Raw genomic sequence first — 20,461 nt, 5'->3', positions numbered from 1 at the left:
AACAAAAGTGATTATAGATTGAGGTCCTAATTTCTTGAAAATATGAAAAAGTAGGATATAAAAATGTACATGATCTCAAATTTTTTTAAAAAATTAAAAAGTGTAAAATTAAAACTGTGAGATTCCTAGTGATAGCAGATTGAATACATTTTTTTAACTTATTCATGAAATTGTACCAAAATGACACCAGAATGATTTTTTAAAATATCTACCTTTATTGATTTCAGCGAGGAAGTGGGAGGGAAAGAGAGATAGAAACAACAATGATGAGAGAGAATCATTGATTGGCTGCCAGTAACCCAGGCATGTACCCTTGACTGAAATTGAACCTGGGATCCTTCAGACCGCAGGCTGAAACTCTATCATCATCTCTATCAATGATGAGAGAGAATCATTGATTGGCACGCCAGTAACCCAGGCATGTACCCTTGACTGAAATTGAACCTGGGATCCTTCAGACCGCAGGCTGAAACTCTATCTACTGAGCCAAACCAGCCAGGGCCAGAATGATTAAAAAAAAAAAAAAAAAGACATACACCTGTAAGGATTAAAAGTGACAGAAGGGGAGGCAACATCAGTACATTTGGGGACTAGAAAGCAAATATAGAGGTGAGGAGGGACTTATGCAACCCAAACCAGCTGCCTTAGGAGCTCCCTGAAGGGTAAAACTAAGAAGCCACCAAGTTTACACTGTGGAAATTTTCAAAAAGGCCAAGAATTGGGAGCACCAAGAACCTCTCGGACTAACAGAAAGGTAGAGCTAACCAGAAGAACGTTAGGAGCCCCAGAAGCAGTTAGAGCTTCTGATTCTTTTCTCATTCCTCACACCCAAGCCTCTGTCCCTTCCCCATATAGCAGAACTGGAGGTAAATTCTCTGGTGGGGGTAAAATAGAGAGTTTGTGGACACCAGGCCCAATTGAAAGTAGAAACAAAAATCCTAAAATCAGGATGTTAAGTAAAAGGTTACTGAATATCGAGACTTTGGCTCTCAGCCTTATATTTTCCCTGCAAGGATTAGAGGCATTTCTTGAACATCTGGACAGGCCAGGAGAGGAGACTGGGAGATACTGATATTGGAGGGGAGGGCAGATCCTCAACAGAATGACCCAGCAGAGTCCCTACAGAGAATTGTCAACAAGCCCTCGATGTGCAGAGAGCTTTCAGTCAGATTTTCAGTTTTTCCATCTCAGCTTGTTGGACAGACAAAAGCCACCAACTATTTAAGAGAAGATTCTAACAAGAACATGAAGTAAAAACAAAGAAGAAAAAGCATATTGAGTGAAGCATCATTGAGGGAGAAGAAACTTTCCAGGAAAAAAAGATCATTAATATCCTCAAAAAGAAAAGAGCTATCTTAGCTATAAATCAAGGAGTTTTAAAACCCAGAGAACAAAGAGCACATGGAAATTAAGATCATGATATAAATGAAAAAAAAATCAATAGAAAACTTAGAAGAAAAAATTAAGGAAATCACATATAAAGTGAAATAACAACAACAACAACAAAAACAGATGGAGGACTGGAGAGAAAATATATAAAAACAAGAGGACTAGACTATAAAATTCAACATCTGAATAACTAACAGAAGTGCCAAAAAGAGAAAATGGACATTGGAGAGCCTCAAAGAAGTCATTCAAGATAAGAGACGAGAAGTAAAGACATAATGTGCTACTGCTTGTGCCTGAGAGATGAGATTTAGGGATGCCTTCCCCTCACCTCCTTCTACATTTTTCTTTAATTTCCAAATTTTCTGTAACAACTATCTTTTAAAATTAATAGGAAATGCATGGTTTCAATATTACCAACTTTGCCCTAGAACAGTGTTTCCCAAAGTGTGGTACGTGTACCCCCAGGGGTACTGAAAAGTTTGGTGGGGGTATGCGTTGCACCGGAGTTTGGTGGGGATATGCACTGCACCGTGCTTAGCTGCGCCTAATTCTACATTCTCATGAGTACGAGGGGTACTCAGAGTTACGAAAATCATATGTCAAAAGTTTGGGAAACACTGCGCTAGAATATTGAACTCACAGGTGATCTTGTTTTCAATAGAATAAATGTGTAAAAGGAGCATGTTGAAAGGGGAACTTAAATTTAATCATCCTATATAATAAAAGCCTAATATGCAAATTGTCCCCTCAACTGGGAGTTTGACCAGAGGTTGGGGTCAGCTGGCCAACCACAGGAAGGAAGGCCCTGGCCAGCAGCCCACAGCTGGCAGCTGCTAGGGTCCCTACCTGTGCACGAATTTTATGCACTGGACCTCTAGTTTAAACATAAATGATGTTACCAGTACCAAGTCAGACTCATTTATTGCCTGTAGGAAAATGCTCTCCTAGAGAGCCACCCAGAAACAGGCTACAGGGCTGTGTTCAGTATTTGATTATTATTAGTACTTGAGCTTTTTTCCTTCATACTAAAGACTCATTTTACATGAATTCCTCTGGGGACTTGGGCTGTCAGCCCCTGGCCAGAGAATGAACCATTCTGTTCTCAATACTCTACGCATGGCCAACCTGTCCCCGATATACTTTCTCACCCTGCATCTGAATATTTTGGAGCTTAAAAACCATCTGGACTTGGGAAGATTTTTTGTTTGTGTGTGTGTGTGAGTGTGTGTGTGTGTGTGTGTGTGTGTGTGTTGTTTTTTTTAAATAGCTGCTCACCTTTTGCACTGGGGCTAGTTTTGGACCGCCAATTTCTCCCCCTACAAGTTTGTGAACCCACAGCTGCCCCAGAGGAAGGTATGAGCATGAGCACTGGGGGAGAAGAGGGGAGTGTTGAGCTTTCCTGTTGATACTAACCACTGTGGCACTTTCTTGGAAAGAATCCAGTGGTGATGTCGAAAGCCAAACCACAGACGGCATATGTAATCCAACTCCCAGACACTTTGGTCATTTCATTTTAATAACTGTTATTAGTTTCTGATAAACACTTTGGATGACACGTATTATATTTCCATTGTTTAACTTTTATTATAGAAAAATTCAAACACATTCAAAGTAGAGTGAAAATATAACAATTCCCCATTGTACCCATCAGCCAGCTCCAGCAGCTGCCCACTCATGGTCCATGTTGTTCTAGCTCTGCTCCCACCCCCTCCCAGCTCCCACCCCTGGGTTGTTTTAAAGCAAATCCCAGATATCATGTTATTTCATGCAAAAACATTTAATACATATCTCTAAAATACAAGCATTCTTTTGAAAAAGAAAGAGAATCATGTCATCATTAATAATAAAAAGAAGTTTATATCCTTATTAGCCTCAAATATCCAGTTAGTGTTCAGTTTCCTCAATTGTCTCAGATGCTGTTTTTATCTAATTTTTCCAAATTGGGATCCAAATAAAATCTATACATTTTCCAAATATCTTCAAAATCCCTCCCCCTCTATTTCTTTTTCCTTTTATTTGTTAAAGAAAAGGAGTCATTTTCCCTCTCTGTATTTGAGAATAAGGTAGTGAAATTCCATATTACTAGGAATACTTTGAAATCATGATGAACTGCTCCACATTAAAATAATACAAGGTTAAAAAAAATACAGTGTTCAAGAGAGATTGGCTCCATGATGTGAATTAAAAGTCACCTTGTCCCCGAGGCCCTCCCTGGCCACCCAGTGAACAATCCCGCCATCTCCCAAACCCTGGGCACTTTACACCCCCCTTTCCTCTTTCACTTTTCCTCCCCTGGCACTGCCTCGGGGCCTCTGTATGAATATATTTTACTTGTGTACTGTCTACCTACCCCCTAGAGTGTAAGCAGCATGAAGGCAAGGGTTTTGTGGGTTCTGTTCTCTGCTGCAGCCCCAACACCTGGGAGGTGAGTAGGAAACATTGAGGCAGCACAGAAATGGGGTGCGGATGGCTGTGGAAAGGAGGTGCTGAGGAAAGTTTCTCCAGACAGGCCACCTCTCTGGTTCTGGTGTCACTGGATGCAGAGATCCCTACACAGTTCTGTGGGAAGCTCAGGGGATGGGTACCTCTCTGCCAATGCTGACTTAGTCTGTTGTCCCTCTCACCCCATTGCAGCGTGAGGCCCCATCAGCCGCAGGTTGGTTGACCAAATTTGTGAGCAGAGCCCATGTTTGGGGTGGGAGACCAGTCCTTTCAGACCATCACCGCCCGTCTGAACAGGGTTGGTGGTCGTGCCCAGATTCTCTTGCTTCAAAACGTGTTTCCCCACCTTTCTTGTGGTTGGCCTGCAGTCAGACTGGGAAACCCCGGGTGAGTCGGCACCGTGGCATTAACCAGCGGCTGCCTCAGCCGGTCCCTCCACTGTGCCTTCCCTTTCTCCATGTAAAATGGGACAGTACCCTTTCAGCCCCGCAGGGTGGCTGCGGCTTTCATTGTTGTGAGTTTTTCCTGCTGCCCAGTGATGTGGTGGGGAAAGGGGGTGTCAGCCTGCACAAGGCAGCACTCTGGCCTCGGGAGAAGTGAGGGTGACAGTGACTGAGCAGACAGAGAGCAGGGAAGGCCCGAGCTAACTGGGGAGGGAGTATAGCTGAATCTTGGGGCCCTCACCTGCTGTGGGGCAGGGCGAGGAGATGCCCGGGCTGTTCAGCTGTGTGGAGCTGACGCATCTCTCACCATCCCTTCCCTTCTTGCCACACTGACAGAGGACGTGTTACAGGGACGACTCATTCACGTGGCCATCCCTCCACTGGATATGTGTGCTTTGTCCCATAAGGTGTGGGGCTCCCTGTGAAGGCAGGACGTGGCAGTGACCAGCATTCCAGCGCCCCTCCCTGCTCTCTCATTGTCCCTCAGGGGGCCACATGGGTGTCTCCCAAAGACAGCATCCTGGTTATTTCTCTGGGTTGGGGACTTGGACTTTTACTGCTGCTGGTACCAGCTAGCGCATTTAGAATGTTTTCTGGGCTCTATGAAGTCCAGAAAGGACCCCTGATTTTTGTTGTTGTTGTTGTTGTTGTTTTTTGTTCTCTAGACTTATGCAGCCACTCGCTATAGGTGACTACATTTAAATTCAAATCAGATTCAGTTAAATAAAAATTACACCCAGTTCCTCAATCATACGAGCCATATTTTAAGAGCTTAGTCAGCACAAGAGGCTGGTGACTACTGTGTTATATTATAGAATATGCCCTTTGCAGTGGAACATTCTAGAAGGCAGTGCTGGAAATCTTTCTGTCCAAGGACCGTGGGGAGGGAACTCCAAGCACATGGGAGAAAGATGAGTGGCAAATAATGGAAAACAAGCCATTGCAGGTTGGACCTTGTGTTCTCTTTTCACGGTAAAACACATCTCCAATGAGTTCTTACTTTGGGGGAAGACTAACCGGTGTTGAATTTCCATTCCAAGGCTGTCCCCAGAGTGCTCTCAGCCATGGAGCCACTCACCACCTTTCAGCACATTGTCAGGGACCCAAGCTGCTCCTCCACCCCCCAGCTTAGCCACCCTACCTCACACTCTGCTGCAACGACCCCACCCTGGGGAGAAGTGAAAGATTGGGAGCTTTTATAGCAACCTGACTTTGGAATTAGTGGGAAAGGACATTCTTACCACTGTTAGTTTGCCATTTGTAATTCTATGAAAAGAAGAAAAGAGAAACCCTTGGATGAAACAGATGCTTCCTTAGAAAGTCAACGGCATGCTTTTCTGGTCTACCTGTTGGTGTCTGAGTCGAAGAGCCAGGCCTCCGTGATCTAGGGACACACTCACACTCATGGGTGAGCGTCTCCTTGAATTTTGCATCCTGAGCATCTGGTTTGTCACTTTCACTCCGTCCTGCTGCTTCGCTTTGGGCCCATTTACCACTCATTCTGGCGGGCTCGCTCTCAGGCATCCTGGACTTGCACACAGCTCATCAAGCACCTGCGTCTGCACCTCTCCCCGCTCTGGAACCCCTCAGGTAGGGACTGGGCCTCTGGCTCTTTGTATACCTGGCCTAGCCTGGAGGACATGTAAGTAAGTAGCTAATGGATCAGTGAGCAAATCAGCCTGCCAGCGATCAACTCTCTTGGCTTAGACTTCTCCATGAACATTTCAGAGAACATCGAACATTGTCACCTGCCACACTCCACATTTCTGCACAGCGCCATTCTCTCAGCCGAGAGTCCTCTCCTCACCATGGCGATGGGTGGGCACTGGTCACTCCACCTGCCCTTCTCCGGAATCCTGTCACTTTCAGAGACGGGCTGAGTTATCTCACTAGAGAGCTATCTCTCAGAATGGTTCTCCTCTCCTTAAATTGGAAAATCAGTTGAAAATTATGGATAATAATGGTTCCCCTTCTCTCCTTAAAGTGGAAAGTCAGTTTGAAAATTATGGATAAAAATGTATTTTATTCAAATATAGTAAAAAAATGTTTCTATACATTGTTATTATTTCCTCCTGGAATTGGTTTGGGGATAAGTGTTTCCTCTCTCTCTCACCCAAGCTCATGTCATAGAAGGCCTTTTGTACCAGCTTTGCCCTCTCTCTTTCTCAGTTGGAAAACGTTTGCTTGAATGAATACTAGTAAACAAGTTTACAACAACAAAAACCCTGCCTCCTCCAGAGTCCATGCCACCTGTCATGCACAGCCAAGCTATCCTAGGAGCACATGGCTGGGTCTGGGGGCCATGGTTTGGGAGGAATGGGGTGAGGACACAGTCCGTGGGGTTTGCAGGCCCTGTTGTGAACCCCGTGTGACATGCTTCCCCTTTCTGCCTCCCACAGAGCGTGTTGAAGAAGAGGGACCAAGTGCAAGCGGAGTATGAAGCCAAACTGGAAGCCGTGGCTCTGAGAAAGGAGGACCGCCCCAAGGTCAGGGAGCCCCCGGGGAGGGCGGGTACTCAGGCTGCACCCTGAAATCCCTGCTGGAGCCCAGTGAATGGCCAAAGCTTTTGCTGTGCTTTGTTTTATACATTTTAAAACATATGTTTTATATGTTTTTAAATATATTTTTATTGATTTCAGAGAAGAAGGGAGAGGGAGGGAGAGATTGAAGCATCAATGATGGGAGAGAATCATTGACTAGCTGTCTCCTGCACGCCTTCTAATGGCGATGAGCCTGCAACCCAGGCATGTGCCCTTGACCAGAAATCAGTCTGCAGGCTGACACTCTATCCACTGAGCCAAACTGGACAGGACATGTGTTATGTATTGTGTTTTTTTTTTAATGTGTTTTTATTGATTTTCTTAGAGAGGAAGGGAGAGACAGAAACATCATCAATTAGCTGTCTCCTGCATGCCCCTCCCACGGGGATCGAGCCTGCAACCGGGCATGTGCCCTGACCGGGAATTGAACCGGCAGCCTCTTGGTTCTTGGGTTGATGCTCAACCGCTGAGCTACACCAACCAGGCTGCTTTGTGTGGTTTTGAGCTTCACTCTCTAGAGCTCCTGTTGGTGAGATGAAAGTTGAGATACCAGGAAGTGGGTCAGGGCTGACTTTACCCCAGGTCTCCATGAGTTCTGCCGTAAGTAAGTTATAGAGGGAGTAAGATTGTTCGCAGGCCCATCACAGGGATGAGGGAAGGAGAGGAACGATGGGGAGTTTTCCTGGGGGAGGGTCCAGGTCTGAGAAGACCTGAGAGGGGCTAGGGCTTCCTGTTTTGAAGTGAAATCTTGAAAAGTTGCTCTGAAGACTGAGGAAGTTGATTTTTGTGAAGCCACAACTAGTAGCAAAATCTGGCCACTTTCCCATCACCCAGAAGAAGGAAATGGCCTCGTGGGCCTCTGTGACCTTCACTGCGAATTTCGCGCGGGAGTGGATGTCCGCAGGATGAAGGAGGGAGCCCTGTGGCCCCGCTGCGGGGAGGCCTCTGCAGGGAGGGAAAACGTTAGTGTCTGAGAACGTAAAGTTTTGCTCTGTGTTTAGGTTGGGGAAACTCAGCAGACTCTGCAGTGGTTTGTTCTCAGGCAGATGGAGTGTGGGGCTTTGGATGGCGTATACTTGGCTTTCTCATCTTAATTTTTAATTTGGAGAAATTACGGGTTCTTAGTTGTAGCCGCTGCCTTGGGCTGGATCTGTCAGAACCACAGGCGTGTGTGAACCTGCGAGTCTGACCCTCCTTACAAGCCAAGGACGATACCAAAGCTACTGCTGGAAACAAAGAGGGGCGGGAATTGCATTTAAAATGGGGCTGGAAGCACACCTACCCTAATGTGATCATGAGGGCAGGCCACAGAGAAAACGTGCAGTTTATTCTGCATTTGACTTTTCCATGCTGATATTGTCAAGTGTGGCCAGTTTATAAAAGAACGAAGAAGGGATGCCAAGAGAAAAGGCTTTATAAAAACCTCACATTTGTTGCCAAAACCGGTTTGGCTCAATGGATAGAGCGTCGGCTTGGGGACTGAAAGGTCCCGGGTTCAATCCCGGTCAAGGGCATGTATCTTGGTTGCGGGCATGTCGATGACTCTCTCTCATTGATGTTTCTCTCCCTTTCTCTCTGTACAAAATCAATCAAAATAAAAAAATAAATTAAAAAAAAGAAAGCATCAGCTTTCAGGCTGAGTTAAAAAAACAAACAAACAAACAAAAAAAACCTCTCACATTTGTCTTCTAAAGGTAAAAGGGAGCAGGGGGTGCTCTTTTAGGCCCTGACCCGTTGGTGGCCTTGAATTGGGTATTACCAGGTGTCGGAGCTTTGGGAATGGCCGTGTCAGTGTGGAGGTGAGACGGAGTGACCCCGGGAAGTGGGGTGTGTGCAGAAAACAGGAGGGACTGAGCTGTTGCTTCTCAGGTTTAGCACAAGTAGTGAGAACTTGGGGCCACTTGGACAGACCTCACCAAGGCGGTGGACAAAGCTCTTAGGAGTACAGAATGGTCAACCTTCTGGGTGAGCGCAGATGTGCCAGGAGCAAGAACTCCAGCTCTGAGGTGGCAGATGGGAGTGAGGAGATGCTGGTCTGGAGCTTCTGCAAACCTGGTAGTTAGTTAAGTGAGTGTCCTTGTTTCCAGGCACTTCTGCCAAGTGAGGACAGACAGGCCTGCAGTTTCCCAGTTCTCCCCGCAGCAGCCTTGATCTCAGCCTGGGTTCGAAAGCCAGAATAATGAGGCAGAGGTCACCTCAGCCAGAGAAGGCAGGCTCTGTCACCTCCCTTATCTTGTGTAATTCCTGCCTCAGCCCCTGTGGGTGTGGTTGTTCTCATCTTACAGATGAAGATCCAGGACTCAAGGGAATTACATACATAGCGCGTGTGCCAAAGCTAATAAGTGGTGGAGCAGGAATTGGCCCTCAGATGTGTCTTCCTCCAGAGTCGGAGCCCTTTATTCCTACGGCTCGGGCTCCCAGCAGTGTTTGGGGAGGAGGGTCCTGGCTTTTGTAAGCATGTACAGATGAGTGCTAGAAGGACTGAGGGAGAGAAAGAACGTGGACCTTCTCCTGAGTCTTCCATCTCTGTGTCTGCTCACTCCTTTCAGCCATGATCAGGTGGTCTGAGGCTCCTCTGTTCTCAGTGTATCTGCTCTTGACTCACCTGTGCCCTTTCTTTGCTCTCCTCACCTGCCATTCTCTGAAGTTTGTTTCTTTTTCTCCTTTAATTAAAAAAAAAAAAGTCATATCCGTTTTTTTGGCTCAGTGGATAGAGCATTGAGCTGCAGACTTAAGGGTCCCGGGTTCGATTCCGGTCAAGGGCACATGTCCAAGTTGTAGTCTTGATCCCCATGGGGGGTGTGCAGGAGGCAGCCGATCAATGATTCTCTCTCATCGTTGATATTTGTATCTCTCTCTCCCTCTTCCTTTCCCTTCCTCTATGAAATCAATCTGTTTATATGTATGCATATAGCTCTGCCCGGCCTTTCACCTGGCAGCATGCGGCCGAGAAGATTCCCATCTCGAATTGCTTCTGACATCGGTCCTGGCACCTGTCCCATGGTAGCCATGTGTCCCCTCTCCCCCAGGTTTTGGGATCATGTCTGCTTTATACAACCTCTGGGGACTTTTCAATCTACCGTCATCGTGGGAGCAGACAATATGACATCTGCAGCCTTCCTCCAAGAAGGACACTGGGTAGGGATTTATATCAGGGCCTAGAAATCCAGGTACAAGGGAAGGACTCAGTCATACATTTAAAAGTGAATGTTGTGTGAACTTACATTACCACCTGCTTTCCAACACACACAAATGCTTTAGCCCCACATGACCCTTCTCTCATCACTTCAATAACCCATATTCTGTAGTGGATGTTCTCATGAGCGATAAGGAACCTGATAATAAAAAGCAGTCTTGTTCTCTATTTAGAAGTTTTTCTTGCCACCTTTTGAGGTCTAATCTGGTGATTTTTTTTTTTCTTGGTGTCTTGGGATAAGCAGCGCCCAATCGTTAGCATTGGATATTGCCACCTCAGTATCCTTCAGACACAAGATAGCACAACTCTAACAATACCTCAGTCAGAAAATTAAAACATTGCGATAAAAAGGAATGCTGGATGTTTCTGGTCAGTGAACTGATTGTCACAAAAACACTGTCCTAAAAGAAACAAAAATGAGAAGAATGTGATCCTGAGCATCTGATGCTAGCGGCCCTCCTCTTGATGAAGTTGGAAAACGTCAGGAGCTAGTCACTTCAGGCTGCTCACCCCAGTTCCTCTTATTCTTTTTAAACCCTCCCCTACCCCTCTTCTAACCCCTCTGTCCATTCCTGTGTTTCTAGGGCTCTGTTCTCTCTGACTCACTTCCTGCTTCTGTGCCCATCTTTCCTAATAACCTTTTCTGGTTCCTTTATTAGCCCTATAAATGTAGGCTTCTCCATGAGTTCTACCCATCGACCCTTTCTTCCTCAGACTCCTCTTCTATTCCCTCATATATTAAAAATTTTAAATCATGGAAAAATACACATAACGTAAGATTTATCATCTTAACCATTTTTAAGAGCACAGTTCAAATGTGTTAAGTAAATTCACATTGCTGTGCAACCAATCTCTAGAACTCTTCTCATCTTTGAGACTGGAAATTCTTCCCCCACTAAACAACAACTCTGCATGTTCCTCTGTCCTCTGGTCCCTGGGAACCACCATTCTACTTTCTGACCCTATGAATTTGACTGCTCTAGGTACCTCATATAAATCAGACAGTATTTGTTCTTTTGTGATTGCTTATTTCATATAACATAATGTCCTTAAGGTTCATTCATGTTGTAGCATGTGTCAAAATGTCCTTCCTTGCCCTGGCCTGTGGCCCAGTTGGTTGGAGTGTCGTCCTGTACATCAAAAGATTTCTGGTTCAATTCCCGGTCAGGGCGTATACCTAGCTTGCGGTTGGATGTGTATGGGAGGCAACCATTGATGTTTCTCTCTTATATCCATATTTTTTTCTCTCTCCTTACCTCTCTCTCTAAAATCAATAAACATATCCTCGAGTAAGGATAAAAACATTTTTTTTTTCATTCTTAAGGCTGAATAATATTCCATTGTATGTATACACCACATTCTGCTTATTCACTCATCTATGGATGGGCACTTGAGATGCTTCCACCTTTTGGCTATTGTGAATAACGTTGCTATGAACGTGGGTGTTCAATATATATCTTTGAGACCCTTTCAGTTTTTTTTGGTATATACCCATAAGTAGAATTGTTGTATCATATTATAATTATTTTTTGTTGTTGTTGAGGAACTGTCACACTTTTTCCATGATTGTGCCATTTTTCATTCCCACTAACAGTGCCCAAAGGCTCCAATATCTATATTCTCAACAACACTTTTTATTTTCTGTGTGTGTGTGTGTGTGTGTGTATGTGTGTGTGTTTTAAATAATAACTATGCTAATGGGTGTGAAGTGGTCTCATGTTTTTGATTTGCATTTTTCTAGTGATTAATGATGTGGAAGATTGTTTCATGTGCTTATTAGCCATTGTGTGCCTTCTTTGGAGAAATGTCTGTTCAAGTCCTTTGCTCTTTTTAAAATCAGGTTATTGTTGTTGTTAAGTTGTTTCATCCCCTTCTTATGGAGGGCAGGACTCAGTCTTCCTGTGGCTGCAGCTACTGCCTTTATCTGGTGTGTGGTCCTGACCTTTATCCTGAGCCCTACAATGGACTATTGCTACCCTAGTCACCCAGACTAGAAAGAAACTTCAGGATCTTCTCTGACTTCCTGTATCTTATATCTCACGTGCAGTTGTCTGCCAAGTCTGTCAGTTCTGTCTGCACCGGTTGGTCTAAACTATCCCCTCCCTCCTGGACTTACAGCCACTGCCCCGGTTCCAGGGTGCCAAGGATGATCTATGACAGTAGGGTTTGGTGTTGACTCATCTCTAATCTCTGGAGAAATCTTGGGTTGGGTAGCAAGGGTGAAGAGTGACATGGAGTTTGAAAGACTATATTTGCTTATATTATAATAGTTTATATTTGGAAAACAAAAAAAGTACATTTTTTATAAGACATGGAATACAGCTCAATAAAATATTCTGACCTAAGGAACTATGCAAATGAGAGATTATCTTCTATGAACTTCAATTATAATGTTGATATTGACCAGAGTAAGCAAACATTTATTGAGTGTTTAATATATGCCAGGCACCAATTGTTTTATACATTCTATCTCATCTAACCTCAAAACAACCTTGTTAGGTGGAGAATATTATCCAGAAAAAGAAGTTGAGGCATAGAGAAGCCCAAAGTTGCCCATCTAACAAGTGGTAGATGTCGTATTTGACTCTGGAAATTTGGCCCATAACTGACAATACAGTTGGAGGAAGCACAAGGCTTTCTATTTTCAAAAAAAAGGGGGCATGAGGGAAATGGACCCCAGAAAACCTGGCCTTCAAGAAGAGCCCCAGGCTTATGCCCTGCCCCCACCAATCTCACCAGCTGGGGTTCTATCTCTGTGCCTTTGTGGGCACTGTGGCCTGTGAGCTGTTCCAAGGTAGGTCTAGGTGCTGTCTCACTTCTGTCATTTGCACCGCTTGTCACTCTAGAGTGCCCTCTCCCTAATGGTCACACTTCTCTGAAGAGTGGCCTCAGTGGAATGTCTTCAAGGAAGCCTGATCCCTCATCCCAGTTGGACTCGCTTTCCAGTTCCGCCTTACATTTTGCTCATCACAGGGCTCTGAGTGCAGAGAGAGCATCTTCCCAGGTAGATTGTAGGCAACTTGAGACAAGTTTGCCTGTGGAGACCTAACCACTTTCATATTCCTCACTGCCAGCTGGGGAGTATGTTGTGAGAATGATGAACTAAAAATACTTCCCAAAGCCAGGCTGGGGCGATCATAAACTCCAGAGCTGCAGTCCAAGGCTCTTGACTTTTTGTGGGTCAACTAGAGCTTCCACTCCCCTTTGCTGTGAAGGAACTCCTCTGAGTCAGAGAGCTGAGCCTTCCTCTTCTCCCTGTGCCCCACGAGGTTCTCTTTTCAGAGCTTTACTTTTCCTCTTTGCTGAGGTAGTTTTGCTAAGCAAACAGGAAGTTGCTCCCATGCACTCACTCACCCACATGCTGAAATGAGCAGTGCCCACGAGAGGAATAAGGGAAGTGGACTGTGCCTGCAGGGAGCTGAGGCCTGGCCAGAGAGCCTGGCCCCCGGGGTGTCCATGGGGCCGGTTGACTGGACATTTATGGGGGAATGGCTCTGGTGCAGCTAAGTCAGGACACTCTTGTTTTGTTTCAGTTTTCCCTGAGGTGGCCAACAATAATGGGTGAGTCTGCAGGGAAAGGTAAGGGTGACTTCAGGCATGGCACCAGAAGAAAAAGTCAAGTTTGTTTGTAATTCCAGAAGCTTCCGTGCTTTGAGGAAGGCTCCTTTTCCCCCTCTAAAGAGCAAAGTTCTTTCCTTTTGAGTTGCCTAGGATGCCTTGCTGTCTCTTTCTCTCCAACTCTTCCTTGTCTCACCCAGGTTTCATTTCCATGCCGCACACTCTCAGATCCCCTCACCTAAGGCTGCTTTCCTTTCCCTGCTCCTGTGTGCTGCAGCCATCTCCAAGTGGTCTGGGTGGCAGATGGCCAGTGCCCTGCGCACTTGTAGAAGCCCTGAAAGTGCCCAGCTCCCTCAGGATTGGCCTCACCATTATTGCTGTTTCTGAGTTGGCTCCTTGCCCGTAAGGCCTGAGTATAAAAATCCCTTGGTTGGTAAAGATTGACCCTGAAGATGACCCACAGTTTAGAGACACTGGGGTTCACAGGACCCGGCACACAAAATGTATAAGGTCTTATTTGTTGTCAGGAAGCTTTTGGCAGGTGGGCGTGGATACAACTTTGGGCACCCTGAACCCCTGACCACCATCAGGGCCCAGTGGAGCTGTTGAGTTAGGAGATAATCTAGCTTTGTGTTTTGGCAAGCAGTGTAATAATTTCCTGTTACCTTTTCATAATATTGGATTCTCTGTCTAGATATGTAGGATGGACAAAACTCACCAAAGCAAAATAAAAGTTGTAAAATTCAGATTTTGTTCCATTTTGAGAAAGTCTTCTTTTAGAAAAACTTGAATTTGTACCTCATATTCGTTTGACATGTATGCATAATTTTTCTCTTACTTCCCCAGAATTGCCTAACTTTAACTTTTTTTTTTTGGTAATCTATTATCTTGGGGAGCGTAGACAAGTCTCCAGATTATATGTAATGTGGGTTTCAAAAGAGGGAGCTGGCCAACAGTAATATTATAGCAATTAATTCTCTGATTAATGAGGATAGACATTGTCAAGCATGAGAACTAATGGAATAGTTCACTTGATATGGGAGAACCTTTTCTAGTTCCATTATTGGACATGGAAAACTCTCAGTGCAATACCAAATCCTGCTAGCTATTTGCAATTTTTACACACATTTTTACATTTTGTTAAAAAGGAACCAAAGATATATTGCTCTAATTACAGTGTTTCTTCTTTCTGTTTGTAAATGGGGTGGGTGTTTCCCACAAGTCCCTTATGCTTGGATGGGTTTGAAGATTTGGGTCAGGATTGTTTCTCAGAGTTTCTTCTTAGACCTGAAACAATGGGCCCTGCTTCAGGTAAATGCCTCCAGAGGAGAGAGTGTGTTTATGGCATTTTAATGTAGTGATTTGGCCCTTCACAAATGTGTGAGCAGAGAAGTTTGGGGCCTGAGAGACCAGTTACACCCACTTCTGCATCGCCCTTCAGGTGCCCGCGGACGTTGAGAAATGCCAGGACCGGATGGAGTGCTTCAATGCTGACCTGAAAGCCGACATGGAGAGGTGGCAGAACAACAAGAGGCAGGACTTCCGGCAGCTGCTCATGGGAATGGCTGACAAGAACATCCAATATTATGAGAAGGTAAGGGGCACGCCGAAGGACCACAGCCCTCTCATTGAGGAAGTATTTCCCTAGGCAGAGCCTTTCTGGAGGGCCGTCAAGCCCAGAATTAGGGATCTTGCCAGTTCCAGCTCCTTCCCTATTTTACTTTATTCTTAGCAACCCCTGCGTGTCTGTGCCCAGCTGTGCATGGTATGGTGCTGATTTGGGGAGCAGAACCCCCACCGGATTTCAGTTGCAGTCTTGGCAGATGGAAGTGGTTTTCTCTTCCGTGCCCCTGGGCCCCGGCAGCTCCACGCTTCCCAGAATCAGTCAGGCCTTGAGCGCAGGGATGCCCCCAATCAGTGGAGGTTTGGGGCTACATTAATGTGGTTTGGGGGTTATTTTAATGGAGGCTTTGGGGTTACAGCTTAAAGGAATCACCTGCTGTGGTTCTGTCTCTAGGGGTTCCTCACTTCCATTGTGCCATGGATCCCTTTGGTCATTTGCTGAAGCCTGTAGACCCCTTATCAAAATACTGTTTTATTTTGTTTTAAAACAGACTTTAAATACCTTTAAAAAAAAAGGTATGTAGAATTATAAGGGAATACAATTAAAAACAGCTTTTTTCATGAATTCCCTTCTATCACAAATAGGGTCACTGTCTTGAGATCTCATCTTGGCTCCTACATACATTTAACAAATGCTTTCTGTGTATCTGCTGTGTGCAGGGGTGGGTGGCACATTAATAAGCAAAACAGCAGGACTCCTGCCATTAAGGAGCCCTCAGTCTGGTGGAGGATATGCATTGGTACAATAATTCCACCACTGCAGAGTGAGGGAAAGAACAGGAAACTGGGAGAAAGTACTAGGGGCATAATTCAGATTAGGGATAGGAAGAGGCAAGTGGAGTGGGCAGGAAAGGCCAAACTAAGGAAATTGCATTTAATCTGATTCTCAGAGACAAGGATTTGGGGAGTAAGTATTCCAGGCAAAGGGAACAACATGTGCAACATATGCAAGGTCGGAAAAAGCTTAATCATTGGAGGATCAAAAGGAAAATTGGTGTAACCTTGGATCTATCCCTGACATAGAAGGATCCTTAAGGGAGAGAGCCTTGGACCTCGCCCTGGTCTCTGGTTTTGAAAGTAAGCTCAGTGTCCGGCTTCTTCTCCAACCTCAGAGTCACCAAGAAAGAGTAGCGGGGAGTGCTTTCCCTGCTCTTGGCCTAAGGATGCCTCTTTCCTCCCATCTCCTCTGAATCCATCCCCAAATAACTCAGCACAAATTCCTGCTTCTAAGAAAGGCCTTGTGTGATTCCCCTGCCTGTCCCTCTTTGCAAAAGACTTGTCAAAGGGAAAATCAGTTCTGCTGAGTAGGGTGGTCTTAGAGGAGCGTGCCCAAGTAGTTTGGACCTGGGATGCAGGGGGATTGGTATAGTCAGAAGAACTCTTTTAAAAAAAATTTAATAAATCCTTATTGTTCAGATTATTACAATTGTTCCTCTTTTTTCCCCCCATAGCTCCCCACCACCCGTTTTCCACCCCACACTCTGCCCTTATCCCACCACTGTTCCCATCCGTAGGTGTATGATTTTTGTCCAGTCTCTTTTTGCACCCTCAAATCCCTTCTCCCTCACCCCGAGAATTGTCCGTCCACTCCCTTTCTATGCCCCTGATACTATTATATGCACCAGTTTATTCTGCTCATCAGATTTCTTATTCACTTGTTTTTAGATTCATTTGTTGATAGGTATGTATTTGTTGTTCATAATTTTTATCTTTACCTTTTTCTTCTTCTTCTCTCCTTCTTAATGAATAACTTTCAACATTTCATATAATACTGCTTTGGTGGTGATAAACTCCTTTAGCTTTTTCTTATCTGTGAAGCTCTTTATCTGACCTTCCATTCTGAATGATAACTTTGAAGAGTAGAGTAATCTTGGTTGTAGGTTCTTGCTATTCATCACTTTGAATATTTCTTGCCACTTCTGTCTGGCCTGCATTGTTTCTGTGAAGAAATCTGCTGACAGTCGTATGGGTGCTTCCTTGTAGGTAACTAACTGTTTTTTCTCTTGCCGCTTTTAATATTCTCTCTTTGTCTTTTGCTCTTGGCATTTTAATTATGAAGTGTCTTGGTGTGGTCCTCTTTGGATTCCTTTTGTTTGGGGTTCTCTGCACTTCCTGGACTTATAAGTCTATTTCTTTCATCAGGTGGGGTAAGTTTTCAGTCATTATTTTTTCAAATAGGTTTTCAATATCTTCCTCTCTCTCTTCTTCTGAGACCCCCATAATTCAGATTTTGGTACACTTGAAGTTGTCCCAGAGGCTCCTTACATTATCTTCATATTTTTAAATTCTTTTTGCTTTTTGCTTTTCCAGTTGGGTGTTTTTTTGCTTCTTTGTATTTCAAATCTTTGACTTGATTCTTGAGATCCTCTTGTCTGCTGTTAGATCTCTGTATATTATTTTTTATTTTAGTCAGTGTATGCTTAATTCCTAGTTGGTCCTTTTTCATATCCTTGAAGGTCTCACTAAATGTATTAGCCTTTTCTAGAAAATTCTTGAAAAACCTTATAACCATGGTTTTCAACTGTATATCCAATTATTTGCTTTCCTCCATTTCTTTCATTTGTGATCTGTTTATTTGTCTCTGCATTTTGGCTGCTTTCCTGAGTTGATAGAGTGGCTTTGTGTGCTAGGTGTCCTATAGGGACCAGTGGCTCAGCCTTCCCAGGTCCTCTGTGGGCTGTATGCACAGTCTTGGTGCACTCCTCTGTGGGCTGTGTGCACAGTCTTGTTGTAGTTAAGTCTTGATTGTTGTTGGAATCACTAGGAGGAATTGACCTACAGGTCAATTGGCTGTGAGAATCAGCTGTGTCTACTCTGGGAGAACTTCTGTGCTGGAGACACCCTTATGAGAGAAGACTCAAAAAGCCTCTGTGCTCAGCTAGGATGGGGAGGAGTCTCAGGGCTGAGCAGACAGTCTTGGCTTCCTGTCAGCCCTTCCCTAAGAGGCCCCTGGGTCTCAGTGTCACTCAATAATCGCTGCAAGCACCTCTGAGAGAAAGCACTCTTGAGTTTTGCCCACTGCCAGACAGTCCAGTTTCTCCCCATATGAGTCTGGGTCCCCAGAGTCTCACCCAGAACTGGAGTTCAGCGCAGTCAAGAGCTTTTGTTTCCCTCCCAATTGAGAAAGCCAGCGGCATACTCAGTTGCCCGCCCTCTTTATGCGCGTGTCTCCATACCTCTACCTTCTGTAGCTCCTCTGAGTCTCAGTGTGCTTTTCTCTTTCCTTCTAGTAATAGAATTTCCACTCAGCCAGCCTTCCTGTGGTTCTGAATGATGTCTGTTTTGTCTTTTAGTTGTAGTTCTGAAATTGTTATGTAAGGCAGCAGTTTAGGTGTTTACATATGCCGCCATCTTGGTTTCCCTCCCAGAAGAACTCTTGTTTTGGAGTCATGAGCTCTGCCATTTACTAGCAGTGTGTCTTGGGCAAGTTACTTAACCTCCTGGGTTTCATTTTCCTCATCTATAAAGTGTGTGTGTGTGTGTGTGTGTGTGTGTGTGTGTTATGAGGACTACTGATAGTGAATGTAAAATACATGGCAGTGTTTGGACACAATGAAACAATAAATACAGAGTTCCCTCCCACCATTGTCCTAGTTGGGAGCTCCTGGAGCCACCAAACAAGCAAAAGTGAGGCTGGTGAGGAAGAGCGGGTTTCCGCCCCCTCGGAGCCGGGTGGCTGACTCATTTCAGTGTGACTTACAGCCTTATGCAGGCACCACCCATACCTGGAGCCATGTCCCCATCCTGGCTGAGAACCTAGGGCCTCATCAAGGGTTTGCAGCCTGGTCTCTTCTCTGCTTTTTGAAGGGAAGAAATTTCTTTCAGTGACTCCATTTCCACTCACCGGATGTGAGCGTTAAGTATGGACAGTGCATTGCGACCTTGTACAGACGCTGTGTATCTTTCATAGAAAATGGGGGTGAAATATTCAAAACCAGCACCTGTTACCTCCTCCCTTGCTAATAGTTATGGATAACGCATGTGGGCATCATTAGACAAGGTCACCCAGCAGGATCGGCAGGATTAGAGCAGAACTAAGAAGCTGACCCCGAAATCTGAAACCCGATGCTGATACTCCGTGCCCCGTGTTGTTCTTTCAGTGCCTCATGGCGTGGGAGTCGATTATTCCACTTCTACAGGAGAAGCAAGAGGCCAAGTGAGTTCCTTCTGGGGACGGAGGCTCTTCTACCTACACAGGGCACACACACCATCCCGGAATGTCCCTGCTGTGCCAGAGAGCAGGCACAGCAAGCAACCACAGAAACATCTCTCATGTATTTCTTTCCTTTCCCCCACCTGCCTTGGTCTGACAGTTGTTTTCACTTAGTATTTATTCCCTGGCGGAGGCGTAAGGCTATCGTCATCTCTCAGCAAAAGCCGCAGACCTCCGTGCTGTGAAGGAACCTATGACACGGAACACTACGAAGATTCGAAAGTGAGGGACCAGACATCCTCAGTTGACACTCTGACATCTTGTCACAGTTTCCTGTTCTGGGGCAGCGGAGCTGCCTGTTGCGGAAGAGAACCCGGGCCCCGCTTTTCAGGGATGTGAAGAAGGTACAAACAGGAGGCCGTTCTTGCTTCTCATGGACACACAAGCTCTGGACTGACCTCTGTGGGCAGCGACATGTTCCAGCCTGGCAGGAGGTGTTGGCACCTCCCTGGAAGATCCTTAATGTACAGTGGCCTCGTGATGAGTGGTGCCCGTTTGATGGTTTCTGGTTCCCGTGGGGCCATTTAAATCAGTGTCTACATGCACCCGAACTAGAGCCAGCCAGCCAGCGTCCTTGTCCTTACGCGATGCCTCAGGGAGCTGGAGGACAGGGCTCCCCAAACTTGTTTCTGACACTAGAAATGCGGAAGATTGGAAACTGTTTTTGTGTAAAATGGGGGGAAAAAGGTGCATTTTTCTCTGTGACATCCTCCCATGTTGTTGTTTTGTTTGTGAAATGTCATCCAAGTAGAGAGTAGGCCTGTGGGGGAGTAGCTATAGTCTCGAAGTAGCTTCCCCTGTTGTTGAGTTTATGGGGCAGATACCAAGCCCCGCCTCCCACGTCTGCTTTGTGCAATTGCCTTCACCTCACCAAAAAGTCCTCGTTTAATGTTTCCTATTACGTCCACCGAGTGCTCGGGCAACGTGTTGGCGAGGGGCTGGTGTGTGGTTATAACACAGTGGAGATTCTGCAAACTCCGTGTGAGTGTCCTACAGGAAGTGCTTTAACCCCTCCTTTTTCCAAGCAGGAGGAAAGTCAGTCCCCGGTCGAACCTGC

At 45.4% G+C, this 20,461-nt stretch overlaps 1 protein-coding gene across 2 annotated transcripts in view; it reads left to right on the top strand.

Moving 5' to 3' along the window:
• SNX30 (sorting nexin family member 30) overlaps positions 1–20,081 on the top strand; it is a 76,219-nt gene extending 56,138 nt beyond the window's left edge. Inside the window, exons 7-9 of one of the 2 annotated variants that reach the window (XM_084899236.1) lie at positions 6,674–6,760; positions 15,010–15,162; positions 19,292–20,081. In XM_084899236.1, the coding sequence (XP_084755362.1) occupies positions 6,674–6,760; positions 15,010–15,162; positions 19,292–19,351 (300 nt within the window). In that variant the 3' untranslated portion in view covers positions 19,352–20,081. The remainder of the gene's footprint in view (positions 1–6,673; positions 6,761–15,009; positions 15,163–19,291) is intronic. The other variant, XM_084899237.1, reaches the window with a different exon arrangement.
• The last annotated feature ends 380 nt before the right edge of the window (positions 20,082–20,461 follow it).

The sequence above is a fragment of the Pipistrellus hanaki genome (genome assembly GCF_964339955.1).
Source record: "Pipistrellus hanaki genome assembly, chromosome: 11".
Classification (NCBI taxonomy): Eukaryota; Metazoa; Chordata; class Mammalia; order Chiroptera; family Vespertilionidae; genus Pipistrellus; species Pipistrellus hanaki.
Note: the sequence above shows the minus strand (reverse complement) of the source record. Positions and strands in the feature narration are given on the sequence as shown.